This window comes from Periophthalmus magnuspinnatus, chromosome 10 (assembly GCF_009829125.3).
Source record: "Periophthalmus magnuspinnatus isolate fPerMag1 chromosome 10, fPerMag1.2.pri, whole genome shotgun sequence".
Classification (NCBI taxonomy): Eukaryota; Metazoa; Chordata; class Actinopteri; order Gobiiformes; family Gobiidae; genus Periophthalmus; species Periophthalmus magnuspinnatus.
Window position 1 is genome coordinate 10,234,446 of NC_047135.1, and position 27,198 is coordinate 10,261,643.

General features: G+C 38.8%; 2 protein-coding genes and 1 pseudogene across 2 annotated transcripts in view; all 3 read right to left on the minus strand.

The window, feature by feature from the left end:
- Positions 1–3,657: 3,657 nt before the first annotated feature.
- si:dkey-160o24.3 (N-acetyllactosaminide beta-1,3-N-acetylglucosaminyltransferase 2) lies at positions 3,658–5,766 on the minus strand. Its single transcript, XM_055225065.1, has 4 exons — positions 5,749–5,766; positions 5,210–5,353; positions 4,882–5,106; positions 3,658–4,782 (listed from the first exon to the last, which is right to left on the minus strand). The coding sequence occupies exons 1-4, from the start codon at positions 5,764–5,766 to the stop codon at positions 3,658–3,660; spliced, it is 1,512 nt and encodes a 503-aa protein (XP_055081040.1).
- A 1,794-nt stretch (positions 5,767–7,560) lies between these two features.
- The window catches only part of nrg2b (neuregulin 2b), a 73,799-nt gene continuing 54,161 nt past the window's right edge, over positions 7,561–27,198 (minus strand). The window contains exons 6-12 of the mRNA XM_033973626.2: positions 24,242–24,265; positions 19,373–19,475; positions 17,968–18,094; positions 16,139–16,278; positions 15,498–15,707; positions 13,841–14,024; positions 7,561–13,761 (exon numbers count right to left, since the gene is read on the minus strand). Coding sequence (XP_033829517.1) covers positions 13,351–13,761; positions 13,841–14,024; positions 15,498–15,707; positions 16,139–16,278; positions 17,968–18,094; positions 19,373–19,475; positions 24,242–24,265 — 1,199 coding nt within the window. The 3' untranslated portion in view covers positions 7,561–13,350. The remainder of the gene's footprint in view (positions 13,762–13,840; positions 14,025–15,497; positions 15,708–16,138; positions 16,279–17,967; positions 18,095–19,372; positions 19,476–24,241; positions 24,266–27,198) is intronic.
- LOC117378177 (5S ribosomal RNA) lies at positions 26,236–26,353 on the minus strand (annotated as a pseudogene).

Consider the following 27,198-nt stretch of genomic DNA (forward strand, 5'->3'; position numbering starts at 1 on the left):
CGTAATTTTGGGAATGTAACATTTACAAAAAGTGAACCTCATCAATTTTGATTAAATGAATTTGGTATTTTAATAATTTCCTCAATAAACCAGCGGGGTTGTGACCAGCTGGCACTCTGCTCAGACCAGGAAAACGAGCGCTCACAGACACAGAGCACAGCTCATGAGTGGTCAGAACAGCACTCAGGGCCCACTGATTTGTTCAAGACGCCAGAAACTTTACTGGAGCTTAATTTATTCATTTTTTAAAAGTATGTAGGTGATAAACATAACAGTCCTCCTCCTGTCTCCTCTGCTCTGTACACTCAGTTGCAGTGTGCTACAAGCTCAATTAAGACTTTAAAAGTTCAAATTACGAGTTTTAAACTCATAATTAGTAGTTTTAAAACTCATAATTACGAGTTTTAAACTCATAATTAGTAGTTTTAAAAGTCGAAATTACGAGTTTTAAACTCGTAATTACGAGTTTTAAACTCATAATTACGAGTTTTAAACTCATAATTACGAGTTTAAAACTCGTAATTTCGACTTTCTGTGGGGCTTTTATTTTTTTTTTCATGGCGGAAACGGGCTTCCATAGGTTTTGCGTTTTAAACATGACGAAACGGACAAAACAAAGGAAGTACGCGACCGCGGACACTGTGGATGTTTGTACAAGTTAAACTAGAGGCATCTCGGACCCGGAGCGATTCGTGGAACCGAGTGAAGATCTCACGGTGGACTGAGGAGTATAGGACCTTATGATTTGATGGACTGGATGCTGTTCCTGATCGGTAAGCGTGGTTTATTCTGCTATTGACTTAATTGTGGGTCAAATGTGTATTATGTGTAATTATTAGCATTAGCTAATGCCAATCTGCGCCCCCGACCACCACCAATCATCACGCACACACCACTTGGGTGAAGTGTCTTGCCTAAGGACACAATGACAGAAGTTGGTCCGAGCGGGACTCGATCCTCCAACTTCTGTCACAGAATGACTGTCACACTGACACATGTACAGTGTATTTTTAGTTTCCAGTGTGTGTTTGTTTACATTTTGAAATGTGTGTGCTTGTTCACTGTTTGCAGTGTGTGGTTTGTAAATATATACGAGGGTCATTCATTAAATAAGGTGAAGTTTTCGGTATAAGGACTTTTAATACAGTTAGAAGCTTACTCTTTTTTTGTTTGTTTGTTTTACTTGTTTTTCACATGGATTTAAATTCTTTTGCAGATTATTATTATTATTATTTTTTAAGAGTTTTGGCGATTAACAAAGATGGCCAACCAAGAAGCATGCTCCAGGATTGAACAGCGGTCAGTTATCAAGTTTTTGGTTGGTGAAGGGTGCAAACCCATATTCATAGGAGAATGTCAACTGTGTATGGTGCCACATGTTTCAGCCAAAAAAATGTCTACAAGTGGGCTAAATTGTTTAAAGGACGGAGCAGTGTTGAGGATGAAGGCAGGCCTGGGAGGCTCACAGAAGTGAGGTCTCCTGAGGTGATCGAACCATACACAGTTGACATTCTCTTATGAATTTTTTTTTTTTTTTTATTAATTTGTCTTGGGCAAATGGACATCTTTTCTCTTGCATAGCCTAGGCAGCCACAATCGATGTCAATCAACACATGATACAAGAGACAAGGAAAAATAAACAAAAAACAGACAAGCAAAACACACACAAAAAAAGAGTATCTCCGATTGACCAAAAAGGAGTGGGAAGAAGAAAACTTATTTAATCCCACCCCCTCTGCTATTATTTCTTAACTTTAGCATACTTTACTTCCTTTTCATGATTGTATTACATGATTACATTGAGGACTATGAGTTAGACTTATGCAACTTAAGTGTTACATCATATTGGATAAGGTGCCAACAATGGTAAGGAAAGTTATTAATACCAACAATGGTAACGGACAGTAAATACCAACAATGGTAATGAACAGCAATACAGCAATAGTAATGGACAATAAATACGACAATAGTAATGGACAGCAAAATACAACAATGGTAATGGACAGCAATACAGCAATAGTAATGGACAATACATACAACAATAGTAATGGACAGCAAAATACAACAATGGTAATGGACAACATATACCAACAATGGTAATGGACAACAAATACCAACAATGGTAAAGAAATGGTAGATACAAAGCCAGCATTACAAGATTACTGAAATTATATTAAGACTCTTCCTCTAGATACTGCGACCAGATCATATTTTTATATCGATGCTTGAACGTACTGATACTATGGCATTGCTTGATGTGTATATCCAGACTGTTCCAAAGTTTAACACCACATACCGATACACAGAAACTTTTTCGAGTAGTTCTAACTATAGGCAATTTGAATTTCTCATATTCTCTAAGATTGTATGTTCTCTCTTTGGCTGTAAACAAAACTTGCAGCTTACTCGGTAACACATTTATGGAAGCTTTAAATAGTATAGTTAATGTAACATATTTTACAAGATCAGGAATTTTTAGGAGCTTTGAATATATGAATAAAGCATGTGTGTGCTCCAAGTATCCGACTTTATGGATGATTCGCAAAGCACGTTTCAATGGGTTTGCACCCTTCACCAACCAAAAACTTGATAACTGACTGTCAATCCTGGAGCATGCTTCTTGGTTGGCCATCTTTGTTAATCGCCAAAACTCTCAAAGTTTTTTTTTTTTTAATCTGCAAAAGAAATTAAATCCATGTGAAAAACGAGTAAAACAAACAAACAAAAAAGTAAGCTTCAAACTGTATTAAAAGTCCTTATACCGAAAAATTCACCTTATTTATCGAATGACCCTCGTATTTATTTTGACCCATACCACTTATTTTGAATATATTTTATATACAAATACACATTATATATTGTGCTTTGATATGATATGTAAATGTACAGTAATAGAGCAGCTGGGTGTGCAGATACAGATTCCTCTCAGTGTGTATTGGTCATTGAATACTGTCACTAGTTTATGAGTTGTAAAAATCAAGCAAAGCTTCACACAATGACTTATACTCATAATACAAGTCAGAGCTTTATCATAAAAATGTTAAGTGTGTTTTCAACATTGGAGTTTACAGTTGGCTTGGTTTGGTTGGAAGCTCATATTTTGCCATAGTTAAAATTAAATATTTATACTTCCAATTGCATTAACATACTACACAGGTCATGAGCAAGATTTTTTGTCATTTTCAGCACTTAATTAAGATTGTGTCATTTAAAGCACTTAATTAAAAGTCTTATAACAGAAATGTAAATGCGGTAATTTGATCCTTTTAATAAACCATTTAACTTGGATGGATGCGATGCAGCATAACCACAGTGCACAGGTCTGATGTTACTCACAGTGGTACTGGGACCGCTCAGGGAGTTTGCTCAGACTCGTGAAAAATTAGAGGGAACATTGCCCGGGAACATGAATTTAAATTGTATTGGTATCAGTTTTGTCCATTCTAGTCTGTCTATAGTCAAGGTAAGTTTATTTGCATAGCGCAATTTGAACACAAAGTAATTCAAAGTGCTTTACAGAAGAAGACATACAGTCGAACCATAATGCAATATTCTCCTCATGTGTTTCTCTGAGCTCACTTTTGGAACCTTCAAACTTGATCTTGTGAATAGTTCCAGGAAGACTCTGGAGCACTTCAGGTATTTGCTCAAATGTTTTTATAAGTTCTTCCATAAACTGTGCCATGACTGTAACCAAACATGCTTTTTTGCCCCAGTGGTGACTTTAATGCCCCTTGTGGTGAGTGGGGGCACAGTGGAATTGGCGCAAGGACCAGTGTGAGTGTTGGAGCGTTCCCATAGCTGGAGCATGTGTGTGTGGCTGTGTGTGCGCAGCAACAGCACTTTGTGGACAGCACAGGGCTCCTCCTCCTGCTCTTTAGTCCAGTCAGAGGGGAGGACGGCAGGGTGATGGGTGGGCGACAGGTTCAGATGAAACATACATATTCCCACGTAAACTTGCTCAATGGGGAACAGGTGCACCCTATTAGAAACCAGAAACAGGCGCTCGAGCAGCAGCGCGGAGAACACCCGCCCCTCCCCGCGGGTGAAGGGTGGGTACCACCCTCTGTAGAAGCTTTCAGGGATAAACTCTTGTGAGTGCAAGATCCGTTCAGGCTGTCTTCGGCTCACCACATTACCCATCATGAAGTCCTGCAGGTGACTGCATGGTTTGTCCAGCTGCTCCTGGAGCAGAGACACCAGTGCTGGAGTGTTGACAAAGACCTGATCATCCCCCTCCAACACAAAGTCTGTGTGTCCACAAATGTCTCTGAACCAGCTCCAGAACAGCAGTCGCTGCATTGTCCCATTCAGAGGACTGTCCCACATGTCCCACTGCAGCATGTCTCCATAATGTCGACTCTCCAAATGCAGGAGGTCAGAGGTCCGGTTCCTTAAGTCTGGAGAGTGCACTGTTCCCAGCAGAAACAGCCTGCGTACATAAGCCCCCCTCCCCTCTCCCATGCTCCTCTGGGGAGACACCCAGCCTGCCTGGCCCCAGCTCTGGCGAATGGCCTGCCTATACCTATAGTTGAGGGCCGAGGTCTTAATGGCCAAGAGCAGAAGGGTGTGGCCTCTCTCCTGTGCGTCCCCAGCCCCACATTGGCCCCTGGGCTGCAGCAGCACTGGGTACTGCCGTCTGCTCATCAAGCTCACATGGTACTGCAGCTGCTCTGTGAGGAGACTGTGTCCAGCAGAGTCTTTGAGCTCAGAGAGAGATTGAGAGAGCAGAGAGGTGTCTGGAGCCGTCTGTGGGGCCCCTGGATGCAGGATGGGGTTCAACTGAAGGTCCACCTTTTTCTGGAGCTTGTTTCACAGAGCTCTTTCTTTCTTTTTGTTCCAAAATACTTTGGGCGTAGACTCATACTTTTCAGTCTTTACAGCTCCCGGAGCAATGAAACGGTCCCTGGGGTCTGGAGGCTTTTTTTTGACTGGAGGTACAACATAATCGCTCACACTGCCCCACAGAGCGTTCCCCATGGCATGGTTCCTCGTGACCACATACTTTATAGCAGCTGTGTAGAGAAACAGCAGCAGCATACAGGGCATGAGACAGGGTATGCACACGTGGAGCAGGCATTTTCTCCTTCTGAGCCGAGCCATCACCTGTAACACAAACACAGTTATACACACATATTCAAATACACAGTGGAAGTTTTGAATTAAAACAATTCATGGTGACTTTGTAACATATCTGTTTCAATGGGACCATTTTACTGTCCAGCTTGGTAAACAAACCCATCTCCAGATATAACAAGATGATCTGCAGCAGGCTTCCACCCAGATGATCCTGTTCCATCAGGAGGAACTTACTTCCATCTACATGTCCCTGCCCATTTTTCCTTTGTTTAGTCTGTAGAAACAATTGAATTAGGCTACACTCTTTATGTTGCCCTAGTCCACCGTCTAGTGAAGGTTTTTAAAGCTTATTTCAAAAGGTGACTGTATGAGAGGGAAGCTCAAAGACTCCACATACAGAGCAGAAACAGTGCAGATGCTAAACTTTCATCTATATGACAGCTGCAGCAGGAATAAGACGTGCAGAGAAAGTCATGTGCAACAGACCCATAAACAGCACAAATTCACTCAGTATTACCATTGTTATAAGTAAAATCAACACTTCATATCTAGAAAAACATTGAAAAACTTTTTTTTTTTTTTTATCATTCATCAATCTACATTTATCAAAACTCTAAAATGATATATTTGATTTATCATAAATTTTATTTAAGAATGGCATATTCTTACCTGGTTTGACAGGTCCATGGTGTATGAAAACCCCTTATCTTTTATTCCTTTCTCTCTGTCACGGTGTCAGTGAAGTGACTAAAGTCTGGAATATCTTTACAAAGCCCCTGGTCTAGAGTCACAGAGTCAGATCCAGTCAGACCAGTCTGAGAAGACCCAGAGATCTGCAGAAACCCTCCAATCCATTTACAATTGTGTGGAGGTTAAACACATCAAACACTCTTGCTGTGAAATTTAGGGAAATGCCCAAACAAACTGGTTTTCTTTTTGCCCTTCCTCTCTCTCACCCCATCCTCATTGTGTTTCTCTCAGCCCTTCTTTTGCTCTCTCTCTCTCCCTCTCCCTCTCTCTCTCTCTCTCTCTCTCTCTCTCTCTCTCTCCTCTCAGAGAACCATAGTTGGTTCAATTGTTACCTTTTGAGTTGAGTAGTATTAAAGATGCAGTGTCTTTTTTCTGGAGGAGGGTCCGACACCTGCTTGTCTTCTTAGAGATGATATTGTGTTGCCTGGAATGTTACACAGTAGGGCATTAACCTTACACAGTGCACTTCTAGTTTCAGTGCTGTCAAGGTGAGACCTGGATTAGTCCAATATTATGTGAGCTAGAGTAGGGAAAATAAGCTAGACCCTAAATTGACTGCATTTATGTTTTAAGTTTAGAGTTAATGACAGATTTGGCAGTCGGCTGCAGCTCTGTTGGAGCAGCATGTAAATATGTGAGTAATGTCAAATAACTGAAACTACAAGACACAATAGTATAGCCCAGAGCTCCATGTCATGATGCATGTAGGACAACAGCAGTGATGTCACCCATGAACCTCAAGGCTGATGTATGGATTCCACTTCAATGACTGCACAAGATACTGTACACACCCTAACTATAAGTATGATATGCGAATCGATCAACCATAGAAGTAGTTTTGGGAGCGGTGACTCTGTGGTTTGGTGGTTTGATCCCACATGATCAATGCATGCTGGTTTTGTATTGTTGGGCAAGACACTTCATTCATATGCAATACAAAGCTGTTGTGTTATTTGAGGAGAAGCATGAAGTCAAGTCAAATTCAAGTCAAGCCTCAAATCATCAAAAATAATGATATATAGCACTAGGCACCTCTGCTATAAATCAAATGCATGTTTTTGTTTATTATTATTATTATTAGTAGTAGTAGTATTAGTATTATTAGTATTATTATTAGTAGTAGTATTATTATCTTGCTTAGTATTTTATAGTTTTTTAAATTTTGGTGAAGTTTCTAATTTTGGACATGTGCAGATGTGACATAGGTGGACTGCATAACTGTTACTTAGCAACCATAATGTTACCAAGGGCCAAAACTTGTCTAAATACTTGTGATTTGACAAATAAAAATAAATGACCTCACCTTTATTTTGTGTAAGGTTTAAACTGTCAGAAAAATTTCTTCATTGTGGGCAAATTTTTCCTACACTTTGGAAGGAATTTTCCAGGTCAATGGCATAGTTACAAGGATTTTTGTACCTTTTCTTCTCAACATTTTCCCACAAACTGCAACATAGCTGATATAAAATGATAAATGTTTACCACAGGTACTATCCCACCAAATTAAGTAACAATTAGAACAACCTGTCATACACACTTTTAATTACTGTTCGGAGGTAGTTAACAACCACAATGACCATAAATAAATAACATTAGCATCCACTATCTTTACTTGTCTAGGGTTGTTTTTATTATCATGCTGGTGTCAGAATCAGCTTTGAGTATAGAGCCTATTCCTTATTATCGACAGGAGTAGACAGATGACAGGACGGGTTCAAAGTGGTAGGAATAGAGTTTTATTTTCCATATGAAGGGGTGGTTTTTGGATTTTTCTTCTTTTACAAGTCGTAATGTTTTCTGATAAAACTTGCAAAAAATCTTCTAGCATATTCCAAGAAGAAGAAGGATGGACATGAGATAAGGAGGGGATTTATTGCTGAATGTCAAAATGAGGACACGTTTAATTTTTATTTTTTTATTCATTGTGTGGAAAAACGATTTTGCTTGCTGCTTTTTCCATGCACCCAACTACCAGTTCCACTAGACATGCAGAGGACGAAAAAGGGTTAGGAGTAGGTTAAAAAAGACAAAATGCTCGACAAACACAAGTAGAGATGGGTGGATATGTGTGCTTTAGTAGTGTGTCAATGGATGCGGGGAAACCAGGTCAGCTATAACTATAAGCACACTATAGATTCTCACTCCCCCCAACTTCCCATCCAGTAAATAGTCAAAACTAGTCAGTAATTTGTGCCTAATAATAATCCTACATGATTCCCCACTATTTTGAGTTGAACTTTTAACGTGGTTCATGCATTTCCTGTGTCGTTTCAGAATAAAAGTTAACACTACTTTTCAAATTAAGAGTGATTCAGTCCAAACCCTGTGTAATAGAGGAGTATCTCCATCACTGTGTTGTGTTAAAGTGTTTGAGGCTGTAGGCTGTCGATGAACATGGACAACGTGTTTTAATGTCCTCAGAGTCATCTATTCTTGGATTTTTTTTTCATTGTGAAAGACGTACTGAATTTCTTCCCATGTATTTAAGCAACATTTGTCTTGCCCCAGTACAGATATTATGTATAATCAGCTCTTGAGGTCAAAATAAGTCTGCTATGTACTGTCTGCATCTGATTCTAGAGGGTTTTATTGTATGATAATCAAGAAGTGCGTATTAGCATGCTAATTGTTGGCAGCTGTACTGTGAAATGCAAAAGCTTTGGAAAGTCTCTGAAAGCTGCAAAATGTGCTTATAAACTCATCGCCGTGAATAATTAGGATGCTCAGAATGCATAAAGTAAATGAGGAATAAATCTGGGCCAGTTTTTTTCAAATGAACTAGTTCTGTTTTTCACATTTTTAAGACAATAAAAATCTGCTACAGCACCTTTAAAAGACACTTAGTGAGATTTAGTGTTCCCTCATCATTAGCTTACTCAAAATTGTATTTTATTCATGCACATCTGAGAAATCCTGAACTGTCTCTTGCATTTGAGGTGTGAGTGCTCAGGAACTATCTGTTTTCACCTACCCCCCATCTCCGGCCACAGCTCTGTACTTACTTGTGAATAAGAGAAAACCATCAACACTCATATACAGCATACATCTCGCTTTGATCTATATCAAAACTAGTAGAATGTAGATCACATTGTATTATCATTGTGGTGTTGAAATCAGTATTGAATCTTTTCCTTAGTATCAAAATCAAGTTTGAAATTTTAGTTCATGTGACAGCATGAAGTCAAACTAAAACATTTTCTTATCCTACTGAGACCTGGCGTCCTCATATGTGGACAACACATTTTGGGTTGTCTAGGCCACAATGCAAATTTTTAGAAGAATAACAGCATACAAGAACAACAACAATGCAAATATATTATATATATATTCATTTTTTAACAGTTTAGAATGTTTAGAATATTTTATTTTAATTTTTTTAAATTTTCTTCCTGCTGCTGTCAGCAGCTCTTCACACGAGACACATTGTTCCAAGAGGCACAATTGTTGTTTCACATTTTGTTTTTACATTCAGGACAAATGTTGCTGTTTTCAGGGTCTTAATAAATAGATTTTGCAAATCATTATTCAAATGTTTTATCAAAATGATGAAAATGTCCACATATGAGGACATTTGATTTACATATTTTTTTCTCAGAAACTACATAATGTAAAAAGATAATTCTTTGTATTTACACTCATCTGGTCCCAGTCAGCCCAAATAAAAAAGAGAAATTAATAAAGTATCTCATGCGAGAGCTCAGGTCTCAGGAGGTTAAAGCAGTAAATATACTCAATATAAAAATTTTCCATAACTTCAAAACAGCAATTTTGAGATTGATTTGTAGGCAACATATATCAGATCTATAGTTTGAAAACGCTGAAGTTGATTTGACATTTCACTATTGTCCATGATAATTACAGCCCACAGCTCACATCACCAGGCTAAATACATGTGTGTGAGTGTTGGTGATTTATTAATGTGTTGTCGATGCTTCTGAGGTCAGTAAACAGGAAGTAAAGGTGAAAGGTCAGGAGATGTGCGGTGACAGGAAGGACAAAGACAAACACATGACAGATCATTCAGTCAATATGACCAAGCAAAGTATCTAGAAATATATCAAAAAGCAAAACCAAGGATGCAGTTATCAGTTAGCATCATTAGTACTGAGCTAAACAAAACCTCTTATAAACAGCTTCTCCCATTGATACAGTGTTAAACCATAGCTGCAGAAGGCATTAGAGATTCAGGATTGAAAGAGAAACAAGTGAGGAGCCAGGACATCTTTGACCAAAAACATATGACCCTGATACCATGCCTGAACTTGGGTAATCTTTCATAAACACAGCGATTGTTGTTAGCCACATTTCAACTGGGCAGTACAGTACAGGTCCAGCCAGGTTTCAGATGGATTACTTTGAATTCAATAAAAAACAGTGAAGTGATGCACAGCTGTGGTGACAGTTCTGGTTATTATTAATATACAAAGCTAATAGTAAGTCTAATCTGCCAAATGTGGGCCAACAAAAAGTATGTCAATTTGATTTCCAATTAGTTTAATTCAAAAAAAATAATTATTCACAAACTAGTAAACTATTAAGACAGAGCCATGTGAATCTCTACTTGAAGCTTTGGGATGAGAGTTGATTGGCTGTGCTTTGGTGATCCTCTCTGCTTCACTTTTCTGTCTGAAAATTCCATGCATGCGAGTGATGCCAAAGGGTTTGTGAGAGTATTGATTTGATAGACTTAAACGCGCTTCCTTCTTTCACGGTTTGAAAATCAGGTACTTCAGCTTTAGAGTCACAGTGCACATTTTTGGAGCATAAACATTTGAGAAGACTTTACAGTGATCTGCTAAACTAATACAACAATCATGTGTATTTCAGAACATGTTTGTAGAGGACTAAGCTACAGGGTTAACAGGTTTTAAAGCAACCACCTGCAAGTTTATTAGATTTTTTTTCACCAGTAGATGGCAGATGTGAAACCTATATAACAGGGATGGGTTGGCCAACCTAATTACAGATGGTAGCTTATGGTAGATAGCCCCATGGAGACCGAATATTTTGTTCCATGGAAAGAAAATTATCACTTCAACAACTGCTGCCATTGAAATGAGCTTCTTCAAAGGCGACAACATAAAATTAAGATTTGATTGCTGGTAGGCATGTCAAAATTATTCAGGTAATCAAAAAATTTGACTATACATGTCACGTTATAATTGCAAAAAAAAACAACCTCATGATAATTTTTGTTTTAATTCAATTTATACTCCAAAACCGTAAACTTAAATGAATAGTGCACATTCACTTTACTTTACTTTACTTAATCATACAGAAAGTTTGATTTCATAAATCTGGAGTATGATAAAAAATGCCCTTATTTCTATTTTATCCTAGATTATATTTGCTATTATAATTGTTTTATGGTGCACTATACTGCCGTAGTTTATGAATTTTGTTTCAAAGGAAAGGGGATTTATTAAAACATATGAATGGATGAGAACTGCACTATTGTTTTGGTCAGAGAATGAATTATCATGTGAATTATCATATGTTTTGTTTCACAATAATCAAATCACTAAATTTGCTATCATGACCTCTGTATTTACAGGTAATCTTGCAGCCCTAAATCCAATACTGTACTGCATCAGTGAAACCTGACTATTTTAACATGATAAACCCTTTTAACAAAACAAACGGCAGTCTCTTTCTTCATTCTCCAAGGCGCTCTTGTAATGTCAATGTGAAATCAAATATCAAATCATGTAGACCAGGCCGAAGAGGTTGGGCTGATGTCATGGGGAAGTCCTGAGACACAGTGCGGCACTAAGCTGCTGGCATAGGAAACGCAAAGGGCAGTCGGGGCGAGAGGCCGGAGTCTGAGGCTGGATTTTAACTGGTCTACGGACAGCTCAGGGGCGGCTCCGGCCAATCACTGCTCCGGGAGGGCGGGACTAACAGTGCAATGGAGCCTGTGGCAGCGAGGGGATTGTTGGAAGGAGCTTGTCAATCAAACAGGAGATAGGAGAGGTCAGATACAAAGGATGTGTCCAAAATCACTCATGTATTGTCCTTTCCTAGGCCACCCACATGTTTACATGGACTTCAAATAGAGTATTTTCTAAATTAAAGCTACTGTTAAAGGCCTGTACCAGATGTATTCCATGTATTTGCACAAATTGTGTCTAGTGCCAGTACATTATAGTATAACCAGCTCTTGAAGTCAAAATAGGTTCCCTCTGTACTGTCTGCATCTAATTATAAAGTGTTCTATTGTCCGATAATCAGCATTAGGATGCAAGTTGTAGTTAGCATTACTGTGATGGAGAAACTCCTCTCTGGTCTCTGAGAGTTGAAAAAAGTACTTATAAACTCATCACAGTGAATAATTATGGTGCAAAATACATAAAGTAAGTGAGGAATAACTTTGGACCACAACAAACTGTTTAGAAATGAACGAGTTCTGTTTTAATTAGACTTTCCCTTTCTTCAGTTTATGATGTATGTGATGTATTAGATGGTCTGAAGTCTCTATGTTCCTGACTTTGCACCACAATACAATACTGCTGTTATAAAATCAATGGGTTGGACAGCTACAACCATAAATCTGATGAGTAGGGCTGCAATGAACCATTATTTTAGTAGCTGACAAGTCAAATGATTAATTCTATTGTACACTGATAGTTTTAAATACATTATGAACTAAATGAAGGTTAAAATGTGGTGACAGAAGGCTTTTAGATAAAGCATATTTACAAATTAATGTGTATTATTAATGAAAACCAGATTTAATATCCAGTGTCTACAAAAAGTTTTTTGTATGAGTTTTAGAGTCTGTATGGTCCAGATAATGATTACAGTTATCAAAATATGATGATTCATCTTTGCAACCCTACCAATAAGCTTGCAAAAAGTGGACCTCTAGGTCATGCAAAGTAAATACATGTTTTCTATGAATAATGTTGAATCAAGACATACTTGTGAGTATGAGTGAGTGATTTCAGACACAGCCATTGGCCTACGCATAATAACTGATCAACACCACAGCTCCGTAAAACTAACAGAAACATGAGGAACGGGCGGAGACCTAAATCTATGTGTGAAATCAGCCACTCTACCTGCACCTGGGGCGGCATGGACAAAACCATGTAAACTGACAGCTCTGACACAGGGAGGCGATATTGCATGATCAGAACAGAATCACAGTTCAAAAGAGGAAGATCCCAAACCAGAGCAAAACCAACGGGAGAGGAGGACAAGGGTGGGACTCTATAAAAACCAGGAGTCTTCATAAGAAAGGCTACAAAACTCAATGGGACCTCCGACTTCAGCATACAGCAAAAGGCACCACAATATTATTCTAGTTATCTAACTCGTGAAAAAATTGGCACGTAATTCTCTTATTTTTTCATCTCTCATAATGCTGTAAATCAAAAAACTCGACATATAAATATCCCCCCTTATAAAAAAAGTCTTTGCTGTTAGCTAGTAGACAATGAAAATAAATATTTCCTTTGTTTAGAATATCTGTCTGTTATACAAAATAAAAATATTTCTCCTAGTGGTGATGGGCGGGGCTTAGAGGGGCATGTTGTCAGCTTTGGAGCGATGAGACTGCGAGCGCCCGGGCCGACTGAGGCCGCGGTGTGTCCGAGACTCTGCGGGCCGCCCTGGGTCCACGTTCATGTTCTGCATACTGAGGAAAGGCGTGCTCTCGCCCTCCTCCTCTTCCTCCTCGGAGCCGCTGAAGCTCTGGGAGCTGTAGTCCCTGTAGTCCTGTAGGCCGCTGCGCTGGGAGATGTGTCCGTTGAGACGGTTCCTGCGCGGTCGGCGCCGGCTCCGGATTGGCTCTCGGGACGAGGCGTATTCCTGCGTGGTCTCATACGCCTCCTCGTCCGGAGCGTGGTACGGACTGGAGGGCAGGCTGCCCGTGCTCTCCGTCAAGTAGGGCCGCCGGGGCCGCCGTGGCTGTCGGTACAGACTGCGGTCCTGTAGGGGCAGCAGAGAGCATGTGAGAGGTATATAGCTGGCACAATCCTTATGTATATAATGTAACAGACACACAGACCTCCGGGCATCGTAGCAGCGGCTGGTCATCCTCTCGGTGGTAGGCGGCGGCTGCTGGGGGCAGGGACAGGGCGTGGCTCGTGTTGGGGGAGGTGATCTGAAACGTGGGCACCTGTGGGGGCAGCGGGGGGTAGTGGAACTCCACTGGAGACAGTCGGGCTGGGGTGGTCAGGGCTGACACATATCTGTAATAACAGGTCAGAATAAAAGAACATACATTACTGATGTTCATCATTATGAGAAGATGCTTAAAGAACTTCATTATCACTGATAATTACTGACTCAACTAATAACCGGATTTCAGTACACAATCTTTCTGTTTGTGCGACTGTGGCCTCCTAATGCATTTTTTTTGCTTTTGTTATCTCTCTACTGTGCCACATGAGGGCGCCATATCACCCCAAAAAGCCTCACAATCTCCTCTATGACCTGATTGTTATTGTGGAGTATGGGAAGAGAACGTGTGTTTATGCATGACTTAATGTAGTGAGTGTAATAAGTGTAATGTTTTTGTTTTTGTTTGCGACATAATTTATTATATCCTTTTTTTTTTTTTATTTGTCTGACTTTAGGTCGTAGTATGTGTGTATTCCTGATCTTTGTGTGACTAAATGTAGTCAAGTACAAACATAAGAAAGCCTTTAAATTATCAATAAGAAATCCATGGGAGCTGCTCAAAATGTACAGACAAAAATAATTTTCTTCTTTTTTCTTTAATGAATTTGTACATGGTCCTTGACAAATAAAGAATAATCTTAGAAAAGAGGAGATGACTTTCCATCTGTAGTCCCTGGGCAGGTGAACACACATCAAAAATACAGACTTCACTACTACACCACAAAACAATCACTGTGAGGGGAGTAGTCACCTGTCGCTGTGAGAGGAGTGTTTGTCGCAGTGAGGTGAGTGTTTGTCGCAGTGAGGGGAGTGTTTACCTGTTGTTGTGAGAGGAGTGTTTACCTGTCGCTGTGAGGGGAGTGTTTAAATGTCACTGCATTTACCTGTAGTAGTGAAAGGAGTGTTCACCTGTCACTGTGAGAGGAGGGTTTTCCTGTCACTGTGAGGAGAGTGTTTGTCACAGTGAGGTGAGTGTTTGTCGCTGTGAGGTTAGTGTTTTCCTGTCACTGTGAGGGGAGTGTTTACCTGTTGCTGTGAGGGGAGTGTTTACCTGTCGCTGTGAGGGGAGTATTCACCTGTCACTGTGAGGGGAGTGTTTAAATGTCGCTGCGTTTACCTGTTGTAGTGAGGGGAGTGTTCATCTGTCACTGTGAGGGGAGGGTTTTCCTGTTGCTGTGAAGGGAGTGTTTACCTGTTGCTGTGAAGGGAGTGTTTGTCATAGTGAGGTGTGTGTTTGTTGCTTTGAGGGGAGTGTTTACCTGTCGCTGTGATGGGAGTGTTTACCTGTCGCTGTGAGAGGAGTGTTTTCCTGTCACTGTGATGGGAGTGTTTACCTGTCACTGTGAGATGAGTGTTTTCCTGTCACTGTGATGGGAGTGTTTACCTGTCGCTGTGAGAGGAGTGTTTACCTGTCGCTGTGTTTACCTGTTGCTGTGAGGGGAGTGTTTACCTGCCGCTGTGTTTACCTGTGACTGTGAGGGGAATGTTTACCTGTCGCTGTGAGGGGAATGTTTACCTGTCACTGTGAGGGGAGTGTTTACCTGTCACTGTGAGGGGAGTCGCGCAGGGAGTCGTAGGAGTCCCCATAGGTCATCCCGGTCCCAGAGCCCTCGGTGCAGCCCCAGTGAGCTCTGCGGGCCATGCAGGCTGGGCTGCTGCACTTACTGGTGCCCACGGAGCTGGACAGGCCTGACTGGCAATCGGAGTTCATGCTCTCTGTGCGCTCCATGCTCCATGTCTGCTCCTCATGTCTGTGTGAAGGGAGAGGTGAGGTAAAATGTAACTTCTAACATCAAAATAATATAAAAAAGAATTATTCATTAAGAACACAAGGTTCCCCATTGGTGGTTTTCAGATTCTATAATGTGATGAAGTCATACTCCCAGGTGGGGAGCAAAAGTCACTTTTTCCCTATTGAATCTATTGTACTTGCTATGAAATATCTAAAAGGTAAATTGACAAATGTTGAACCTGATAATTTCTATTACTGATTAGACTCAATCCCTCACTGTATTAGAACAACTTGCATTTAACCAATATAATTTTTTGCTTCCCCCATCTATTTTAAATATTATTGGCCTATAGCATGTTGTGATGTCATCTGTACCCAACAATAAGATGCAGGCATTACTCTTGCATTAGTCAGTGAGACACATACAGGTGTTGCAGATAGGACACAGACCTGGAGCCATAGCGCGAAGCATGGGAGGCGGTGGTGGAGTGGTGTGAGCGCGTGGACATCCGGCTGCCTGCGTAGTTCCCTGCCCCCTCAGCCCCATGGCTGATCACACACTCTGTGGTCGGGACACTCTTAGAGATATACTGGAGTGAAAAGGGAGAGACGTGCAGTTATTAGTTATAACATGATAGCCAATGGCAGGTGAAACAAACAGGTTATCTCAATATTGTAGTGTTTTCTAATGGTAGTAGTGGTAGTAGTAAGAAACAGAATTTTTTAGGCTACATTTCCTAATTAAAAAAAAGAAAAAGCTTTTTAGAACTCAACAGTCATGCCCACTCCGAAGTCCAGTTCCATAAACGCATTTCCCCTTTTCCAAATGTTTTTATTTTCATTGACACTGAGCTGCCAGACACATGATAAAACACAATTTGGATTAAAAATTACAGATTATTTTCAGGGAGATCCATTCACTTCAATCACTGCAGGCCCGACAGCTCATATCTGTCTTACAGTGGAACAATGGGGAACAACAGCCTGTACAGTGTAAGGTGAATCCCCTATGGTGTATTAGCTTTGCTTTAGCATTAGCCACTAACCCCGAGTTCCCTGCTCTCCCAGGTCTCCACTTCTGCTCATCCTGACTCTGCTGTAGCTCATTATACTCAGAGGCGCTTCAGAGGACCAAGGTTATTTTTAGAAATAGTTATATTTAATTAAAGCTCTGACATGCCGGCCCTGTTTTAGCACAAGCTCCACACTTCTAAATGAAAGAACCAGAAAATATAAGACCTCTTTGCTTTTTCTGTGGAGGCATTTCTCTTTATGTGCTAATCCCACCTGAAAACAATGATTTACAATTTATTGGTAATAAACGACTATGGAGCATAAGAAATTCTTATGTACCCTTTTCCTTAATTTTTTTTTTTTTACTACAAATTTAAATAATTTTACCACTATTATTTCAATAGGATAATATTGCATTGTGATTCAGACCTAAAATTATATAGCCAAGTCTTATTAAAGGTGCAGTGCTCTGTCAAAGCTGTGTAAAATGCACCAATGTGAACGACTCACTGTATCAACATCGATCTGTGGTCCTTGACTTCAAATATGTTTCAATATGTGGCCCTCGGGGGAAAAAAGTTTGGACACCCCTGGCCTATAAAATGTCATGACATCTGAAACCCAGTTATTCATTTTCCTAAATTTATTTCTAACTATAAGATAGAAGGCCACATGAAGCATTAGTATGCATTTTACTTTTACTTAAGTTAGATGTTGAGTTGACTTGATTTGACTTCACTGAGTAAGAATGTGGGGTGTGAATGCTGATGGTTGGAGGGCCTGATGGTGCAGATTGACAGCATCGCTTCCGTCAGTGTAGCCCAGGGCAGCTGCAGCTGCAATAGGATCTTGAATTAATAATGCCTGAAATTGTAAAGTGACTTTGAGCACCTGGAAAAGATCTATATAAGACTAATGCATAGTTATTATTTGTTTAGCCAGATAATTAGTAAAGTATATATAAATAAGAATAAACATGGACATTTTAGAATAAAGTTAATGCTATTTCAATCCAATCTAAACTCCAAAAAGTAAACCTATGTTACATGCCAGCTATTTAAATCACATTGATTTCACTTTAGAATAAATAAATATGGTCACATACAGAAATGGTTCTCTATTTAGACAATGTTCACAAAAAAAATTAAGGATTTACTTGATCATGGTGTGAATAACTGTATAATTGTGAAATAATTCTAACAATCAGACTTGATACCGCAACATCCACTACTTTTTCAAATTTTTTGGGTCTTATTTTCGCTCACATCTGCCATGGGGATCTCCTCGGGCCCAGGTCCTGGGTGGTTGGGGCCGTTGGCGAGCATTCGGTTTGGCTGCTCCACACACTGGTTCTGGTTCTGATGGATGTGGTGCATTTTCTTCCTCCGTTTCCTAAAAATGCCACAAAACATCATTATAATTAACAAAAGGTTACAACTTAAGTACACTGCAAGAAGACAGTATCTATATGAACTAAAATCACTGGAATTCACTTGGTTTGAGTCGTTTTGACATTTTAGGTCTAGATTGTAACTTCAACATATTAGATAATAATGGCTGGTTAAAATGCATTTAAACCAATAAAACTAAAAGAAAATATTCGTTTTTCTTCTTTTTCTTTTTTCAGCAGATCATTTTGTGGAAAAAAAAAAAAGAGTAATAATAGCGAAGCACCCAGAGTTATTTTTTGTAAACCTGGCAGACAATTCATTTAAATAAATAGAAACCAAAATGGTTTGTGAGAGCTTAAAACTTGTTAGATTTAAATAACTACTTCATCCTTTTGGATTATGGAGCTAAAATACTTATACACATATAAAACATATAACTGATGGTTTGCCTGAATGAATTATTTAAACAAATCTAACTAAGTAATATTTACATTTCCAAGTATTTTTAAGCTTCCTATGAGTGCTACCCATACACCAGTGAACACAAGTCTTTACTGTGGCTGCTATCCTCCTGTACATCTCTTTCTCTGCTCAATAATTCACTCACTTACATTGTTTGTGGATTTAACTGTATAATGGATGCACAGTTCTCTTTGCTGATCACTTGAAATGACAAAAGGCACTGTAAAATGTCATTAAAACTACTTTTCTAATTGGTGCTGGCAATTTAACCTTGTGCAGCAAGATGGATTCTTGTGATATTTGTGTGATCACAAACTCGTGAGAATCCATCTTGGCAGGCTCCCACTGGTGCGATAGCACTGGTTGGCTCACCAATGACAGAGCAGCATTGAGGTTTGTGTGGAATCCAAGGGTGAAGTGCCCAAGTGAACCAAAACAAACATGCTGGGTACTTCAGCCTATTTTAGCCTCAATACACACTACTTTGTGAAAAATTTACAAAATGTAAGGATGTTGTGCTTTTGTGGACACGGACGATGTCTGCATTTATCTCAACTGGATGTAACAAAAGGTTTTTCGGCTTGTGCCACTGTTTTGATGTTTAAACCAGATTCAAATATTTGTCATAACAATACACCTTTTCGTGATCGCTTTCTGTAAGAGCCATTCCAAAATGATAAATGTGTAGAACTTAACATATCAAACTTTTCTGTTTTATAAAACCAGAACAGACCAGAACAACTCTTGTTATCTTAGGACAGAAGTTGTCCATGTTTAGGTTTTCTTTTAAAGGTTCTTTAAAAGAAAAAGTTCTTACTTGGTTTTGCAGTACGCCACCACACACACAATGCCGACCACTAGCAAAGCCACGCAGATCCCTGTGATGGTCAGGACTCTCCTCTGGTACAACTCCTCTGCAACTGTGTGTTCAAAATATAAACGTACACTCAAATCACACACAAACACACAAAAATACAATATCAGATCTGGTTAAAAGACTTAAATATTATTACTATCTCCTATATATATATATATATATATATATATATATATATATATATATATATATATATATATATATACACACACACACACACACATATGTAAATGTATAAATGTTAAATGTATAAATGTTATGAATGCATCCAAACATGTAGGCTATGTTCCCGTCACTATACTGTCCCTACACAAATATAATAACAATGCGTTCAGAGTGGTAATGAAGATGTGGTAATGATGCCTTACAAATGGTCTAAATAAGAACAAGGTGGGAAACACAGAACAATGTAGAAAGTGTTAACAACAAAACAAACCAATACAGTTTAAAAGTGCCATTGTTCACAAAGCTTACAAAGAACAACTGGTCACCAAGAGATCAAATTATTATTAGGGGTTCACCAATAAAATAACCATTTGAATTGCAGTCTTACTTTTTACATAAATAATTTGATATGAACTTTGAACTCCTTGCTGTCAAAACAATACTTTTAATGCCTGATAACCAAGTTACCACAAATTAGTTTTTTGTTTTTTTTCTAAAGATTTTTACACAGTAATTGGTCCGCAAAAATATGCCGTATTTTACGGACTTTAAGTCACACTTTTTTCATAGTTTAGCTGGGGTGCGACTTATACTCAGATGTGACGTGAAATTATTAATTATTATTATCTTTGTTATTGTCACACTGGCAACCGAGTGAGGGCAATCTAGGCTTGTGTACCAGTATGATAACCACGCAGAAGCGGAAGCAGAGCTTCATCTACTTCCGGAGCTGGCGGAGTTGTCTTTAGTTATCTGATTAACTGTTAATATCTTACGTTAACATACCAGACACATATTCAGTTTCTTGTCTATGCTTCATGTAGCTAAATAAATATAAATGTGTTACTTTAGCTTATTTATCTGATTAACTGTTAATATCTTACGTTAACATACCAGACACGCATTCAGTTCGCTGTTTATGCTTCATATAGCTGAATAAATATAAATGTGTTACATTTGCATCCTGTACTGCTATTCAGCCTGTTGTTCTCTATATTATTGTTATTATTATAACTTGCCTTTAAAGATAAGATGTCTGTTCTTGTTCTCTAATTCTGTAAAATAAATTTCCCCCAAAAATGTGACTTATAGTCCAGTGCGACTTATATGGTTTTTTTTTTACATTATTATGCATTTTTTTCGTTGGTGCCACAGGAGCGACTTATGGTCCGGAAAATACGGTACTTAAAAAGTGCATGTGTGTTGGTAGAGGGTCCACCATATGTATTATTTGCATGGACCACCCGGCCTAGTTTAGGGTAGCTCTACGGAGAGGCGATCCAACTAAAATTGTGGATTTTTATTGTTGTTGATAATATAATTACATTAACACTAAATATATAAATTAAAACTAATCCAGGCAAAGCAATAACGTCTCCATAGATACAAGCAAATGATGATAAGGTAACGTATCATAAGTTTGTAGTCGCTTTGTGAGCAATGCAGATTCAAGTTGCTATGTCTTATTATTGACAATGTGCACATAATAATTACATTTAACTGTGCATATTGTGGTGTAGCACATGTTAATGAGCCTGATAGACAGAGGACAATAGATGGGCGTTAAAGGACAAAAATAAGAAGTTTAGCTGAAGCACATGACGACACTGGGAGGAGGGGTGGGGGGCTAGGGGGAGTCAGGGGAGAGTCCAAGGCCCAAACATGAGCTGAAATAATCCTATCAACCAATTCAACCAATACAGCGAATCAGAATCAACCTTCAAATGTATGTGATGGCTATTTACAAGAAGGGCAGATGGAGGAATGTAACAATAACCGAAATATCATATTGCCAAAAGTCTCACAATAATATCGTGGGCCATCACAATATATTGAATTACAAGTCTCTTTGTTCATATTCATTGTTATGGCAAACAATATGTAAAAAAAACCCTTTGCTATCTTTCAGTGAGGAACTAACTGTTATTAAGCACTTTTAAATCTGAATTATTTAGATTGTGACAGAGCCAAAGGCTTATCAAGGCATTTTAAAGGGAAAAAAGGCATATTAATAATTTTGTTAGCCTCCACAAAATATTGCAAGAAATATCGTACTGTGAGATGCACATCGTGAAAATATAGTACCAAGAGATTTGAATAGTGTTACATCCCAATTTGTTAATCTAATCACAAAATATATGTAGAAGTGGGTAATATGATAAAAATATGTATGTAGGCTATTACACTTTACATTTGCCCAGATTACGATTTGATCACAGTTAATTTCTTTGAAGCTATGAGAAACTTAACGGGTCTGTACCCGCTTTTTTAAAAAAAATGGTCTTATTCCAGTAAAGTTAAATTGTAAAAGCAGCTCTTCAAAATGAGACCGCTGTGTGCTGTCTGTGTCTAATTATAAGGCCAATGCTCTGTTAGCATGCTAGTTGTTGTTAACATTAAAATAACTTTATTCTGGCCTCTGAATATTGTGAAAAGTGCTTATAAACTCGCAGTGAATAATTAGGATGCTCAGAATGCATAAGGTAATTAAGGAATAACTTTGGACCACTGCAAACAGTTTGAAATTAACTAGTTCTGTTTTTCAGGTTTTTAAGACAGTAAAAATATGGTACAGTGCAATTAAAGTGTCCACACTTCACTGTGATTGATTATTTCCACCTGTCACTCACTCAGAGCATGTTGGGACTGACCAACAGGATGGAAGTGGGTGGGGAAAAGGGCTTAAGCATAGAACTACACTAAACAGAGAAGCACTGAATCCTGATATGACCACATTGCCAAAGTAACATATTGTTACAGGGCTAATCGCACAAATACTTTGCCTAAAATGTTCCACAGTATGGCAATAAACTCATCATTTATTTATTATTTGGTCAATCTATAACTCACTGCAGTCTTGCAGTCAGTATACTAAGCCCATAAAATAAGACCTTGCAATCAAATTAGACAATAAAAAAAGCAAAAGAAGTTTAAATCTATCAAATGGACAAATCGTTGTAAGAGTGAAGATGTTTCTCTGCTCATAGTTAGCCCCTCCCTTCAGATAGGATATAGATATAAGGCAGTGGCCACCAGCAATCTGACCAGAACTGAAGAAGTGGCTTGGATGAGCAGCGAAACGTCTTCACTCTTACAGCGATTTGTCCAGTTGATAGCTTTAAACTTCGTCTTTTGCTCTGGATCAGACCTGGGCGACTGAGGGTTTACACAGACAATAAAAAAAGACTTTGACTAAGCTAAAGCTTATTGAGGCTACCCTATCTCCATAGACACAACCTGGTCACATTACAAGTCAGATCTGTGGAAAGGTGACCCTGTTTTTCAAGGAACTTTTTCAAGCAATAAAAACACCTTTAACTGAATATGTGCAAGTTTTTTATAAGTTTAAAACTATACTGTGAAACATTACAGGCAAAGCAATAGAACCTTCAACAGAAAAGTTACATAGTGCACCTTTAACCATCCATTTACAGTTTACTTGCACACATTATTGCCTTAGTGGAGTCTAAATAAAGCCTGTGTGACACTGAGCCTGATCTTCTTTGTGCTGCTGTCACTGATACTGAGGTCCACTTTAAACAGGCCACAGGTCAGTTTTTCTGGATAAAGTATACCTTTTTGGGCACTTTTTAGACTTTGTTATTTGGGCAGTATAAAGAGTGGCTAGAGACATTCAGCGGTGGGAATGAAGTCCTTTTTTTTTTTTTAGATACATAACAAAACAGGGATCTCATTTATAAAACTGTTCATGAGGTTCTAAAAGTGTTCATAAGGAGAGACAAAAACACATTTCCACAAACTTCCTCAAACTTCTCATCTCTATGATGAAAGATGCCTTTTACCACATCTCTTGCCTGGGAAATCAGGCAAGAGATGTGGTAGAAGGCATGTGTATTTTTTATATAGAGAAAAATCTGTCTGGTCGTCACTCCCTACGTCGCGCCTCAAGTCAGAACCAAACATGTTCATGCAATCAGATGCATGTAAAACAATGGAGCTCATTGTCACAAATAAAATCAAATTTCTCTTATCTCAAATTAAGAGAGTGTAGTGGCTCACTCATTACTTCTGCAGAAATCCGCAGTGTTTTTCAGTCCGCTGTGATATTTTTTCCCCTTTTTTCCCTTGTAAGCAGCCATGACTGCTTTGATACAAATGGACCATGCTTGTCCCTGATAGGTTAATCACACCCATCTGAACTCTGGGTTTTTGGACCAAACTAACTAATTTTCTTGTTTTGTTGTTTTAGCACATACACTTTATAAATGAGACCCAATGACCTCTATACTGTAGTTCACTGGAATCAAATTTCAGATGTTTTATTTTTGCTGTGCCCTCATTGCAGATATGCAGTATAAGTATAAAAACTATATGTTACAACTACAGTTTTAGTTTGTACTTTTGTCACCATTAGAGGCATGTGGCTACATTTACATATGCACAAAATCAGGGAAACCTACAGAAAAAGAAAAATGACATACTACACCTTTAATGACAATCAGTCACTTTAACTACAGCTGTAGCGCAGTTTAACCAGGTCACAGAGTTCAAATCATATTATAGAGTGCATGCAGAGAGTCTAAAGGGGATTTTTGTTTAGAAAGAAGATGGAACAAATACGTGAGTGTGAGAGGTACTTGGAAAAACTGTTTAAAACATGATAAATAGTGTAATGTTCCATACCTATAAACTCAATTCTGAGCAGCTCTGGCAGCGTGACAGTGGTAAGAGATAATGGAAAAGGAGAGAGAGGGAGAAAGAGACAAAGAAAGAGGGATGAGAGAAAAAAGGGGGGCAAGAGGGAAGGAAGGAGAGAGAGAAAGAGAAGGAAGGAGAGAGAGGGAGAGAGAGAAGTGGGAGCAAGAAAGCAGGAGGGAGAGAGAGAGGAGACAGAAAGAGAAAGGGAGGGATGGAAGGAGAAAGCAAGAGGGAGAGAAAGAAGGGGGGCAAGAGAGAGGGGTAGAGGGAGAGACAGAGAGAGGGAGGGAGAGAGGGAGGGGTGGAAAGAGAGCGCGAGAGAGGGAGAAAGAATGAGGGGTGGAGAGAGCGAGAGGGGGATGGGGGTGGAGAGAGAGAGGGTCACTGAAACGTCCACAGTATTGGAGTGTCACTAAATCAGGAGAAAAATCTCAGAAACATTTGGACCAAACAGACAAGGCTCAGCTCTGACCCCCACAGGTACAGCCCACAGCACATAATCCATAAGGATGTAATGCTTCCAGGAAATTACATGTACAATGTTTACTGATTTTTTTTTTTTTAAAGATTGATAATGTAACAAAGACCAACTGATACCCAGCAACTATCTCCTCTCCTCAACTAACTTTATGTGACTTGAACTGTTGTTGCTTACAGAGCCAACATATTAATATATTTGAAAACTGATTCTTCAAAAGTTTAAGCACAAGTAAGTAAGGCAGGCAGTTTAACCTCTGCAAACCATGGCACACGTGGTTATGAGTGCTTGTTCACTTTTGCTATAAATCTAAATTAAACAAAAATTGTGTAATAATATTTTTACAGACACTGGGAATTGCCTGTCACATTGCTAAAGGGCCATAATCTTAACATATGCTACATTACAGGCAACTGTAATGCAGCAGTTGAATGTTCTTACTGAATTAGCTTGTAACAACAGAATATTGATTTAACCTGTATCAAATGCGTACATCATTTATGTGTTGATCAACCTCAGATCCAGTTTTTTTGGTGATTAGCATTCTTGTATTAGGGCACAATTTAAATCATATGTGAAGTGGAAGCCCCTTGATCATCTCCCTGTTCACCAGTAGGAATTGGAGCAGCACAGCGTCCAGGGCATTATTTCAGAGGTGGGAAACCTTATCATTTCATTTTCTTAACTGCCAGGCTGTAGACGTTCAAAGTCTGTGTCCTCTGTGATCCTGACTATAACTCTATTGTAAACATCATATGTAATTTCACCAATCTGGAAACATTGCATCAAATTTTGAAGAAAAGGGTTGCAGAAAAGATAATTTTTCAGAACAAAGCAAATTTAAAAAGAGAAATAAAAAAATAAAAGTGGAGTGGGCTTCATGCAGAGACAGACACAAACAAGAAGCAGCATCACATATGGCTATCACATAATTTATATGCAGACAAATATGAAATAAATCAAAGTAAAGCAGTAACGTGGGGGCTATGATTTAAACATGTACATTAAGACAGTGGATGGGACATAGGATGAGGCTGCTCTGAGTAATGCCTTTAGTTACGTCTTGTATTGATCAGCCCTGGTTCAGCACATCCACAGAAAAGCTTCTTATAACCCACAACATGATTCATTCTGAAATCAGCTGCATTTGCACAGACCCTTTAAAAGTTTGTCAGTTCTGTAAAGGAGGCAACTGGAGGCTAAATAAAATAATAATAATAATAATAATAATAATAATAATAATACATTGGATTTATATAGCGCCTTTCAAGATAACCAATGTGCTTTGCATTATTCATTCACTCCACACTCGGTGGTAAGTTACTTTTGTAGCTACAGCTGCCATGGGGCAGACTGACGAAAGGTAGGCTGCAAATCTATGCCATCTGCCCCTCCAACAACCACCAATCATTCACGCACACACCACATTCATACTAAGCAAGAAGGGTGACATGTCTTGCCTGAGTACACAGCAATAGTATGAAACAGAGCCACTGCTGCTACTCTGTGGCACCTGGTATTCCCAGCAGTCCCCCATCCAAGTACTAACCACACCCAACCCTGCTTAGCTTCTGAGATTTGATGAGATCAGGCATTGACAAGGAGGTATGGCCTCAGAGTGAAGTGGAACATAATGTGATTTCACTTAAGAAACAGCTAAAACATCTTTAGAACTGATGTCAGTTCATTATTTTTACTTCACTTTGTCTCCAGTTTCCTCCATTCCACAATTTTGAACATTCTGATGACAAAGCATTTTAAAGGGTCCATAAAAGTAAACATATGCTGATTTAGCAACATCAAAAATATAAGACTTAAACTGTAATTATTGAACAACTGTGCAAGTACATTGTGCAAGTATACCACATGCATTTAGGCCACAGGGGAGCCAAAGTGTGAGGGAAGTGAGCCTGTCTCTTCTACATAGCTCATAATTGTCCAAAAATGCATAAAAAGTACAGAAAGCATGCTACATCTGGTCACACAACAATACCAAGATTGACACATTTAAGGCATTTGTGTTAGCAGACAATACAACATGATAGTGTTATGTAGTTGAACAGTAGACACAGAGGCAAAGACAAGGACTATGTTATGAAAAATTTATAAGTGGAACTAGTTGGTTCAAGGTAGTTTTGGGTCACTGCTAGACCTAATATAAAGACACAATTTAACCAAAATCAAAAAGTTTCCATATTAGAAGGTGAACAATACTGGAAGAGAAACAGCTATTGGTTCATAATGTGGGTTAAGGGTTAGGCCAGTCAATTAATGCTGGGTGAGGTAGCTTTTTACAATAATGATTAAAGTGCATATGTTAGGTTTTCAAGTTTTTATATTTAGTACTTATTCGGAGGGAGAATATGTGTGGTAAATACTTCATCGCACTACATCAATCAAGTGACAATTTTTGCAGAAAGTTGAAGAAATAAGTTGAAAATCACAGGAAGTAGATAAATTGAAA

What these genes read in the sequence shown, in the direction of transcription:
- si:dkey-160o24.3 (XM_055225065.1), bottom strand. An exon ending in CCAAGCTGGACAGTAAAATG is followed by an intron (nt 5,107 to 5,209) that starts GTCCCATTGAAA and finishes TTTGTGTTACAG; the next exon opens with GTGATGGCTCGGCTCAGAAG. An exon ending in GTTTCATTGCTCCGGGAGCT is followed by an intron (nt 4,783 to 4,881) that starts GTAAAGACTGAA and finishes GTGGACCTTCAG; the next exon opens with TTGAACCCCATCCTGCATCC.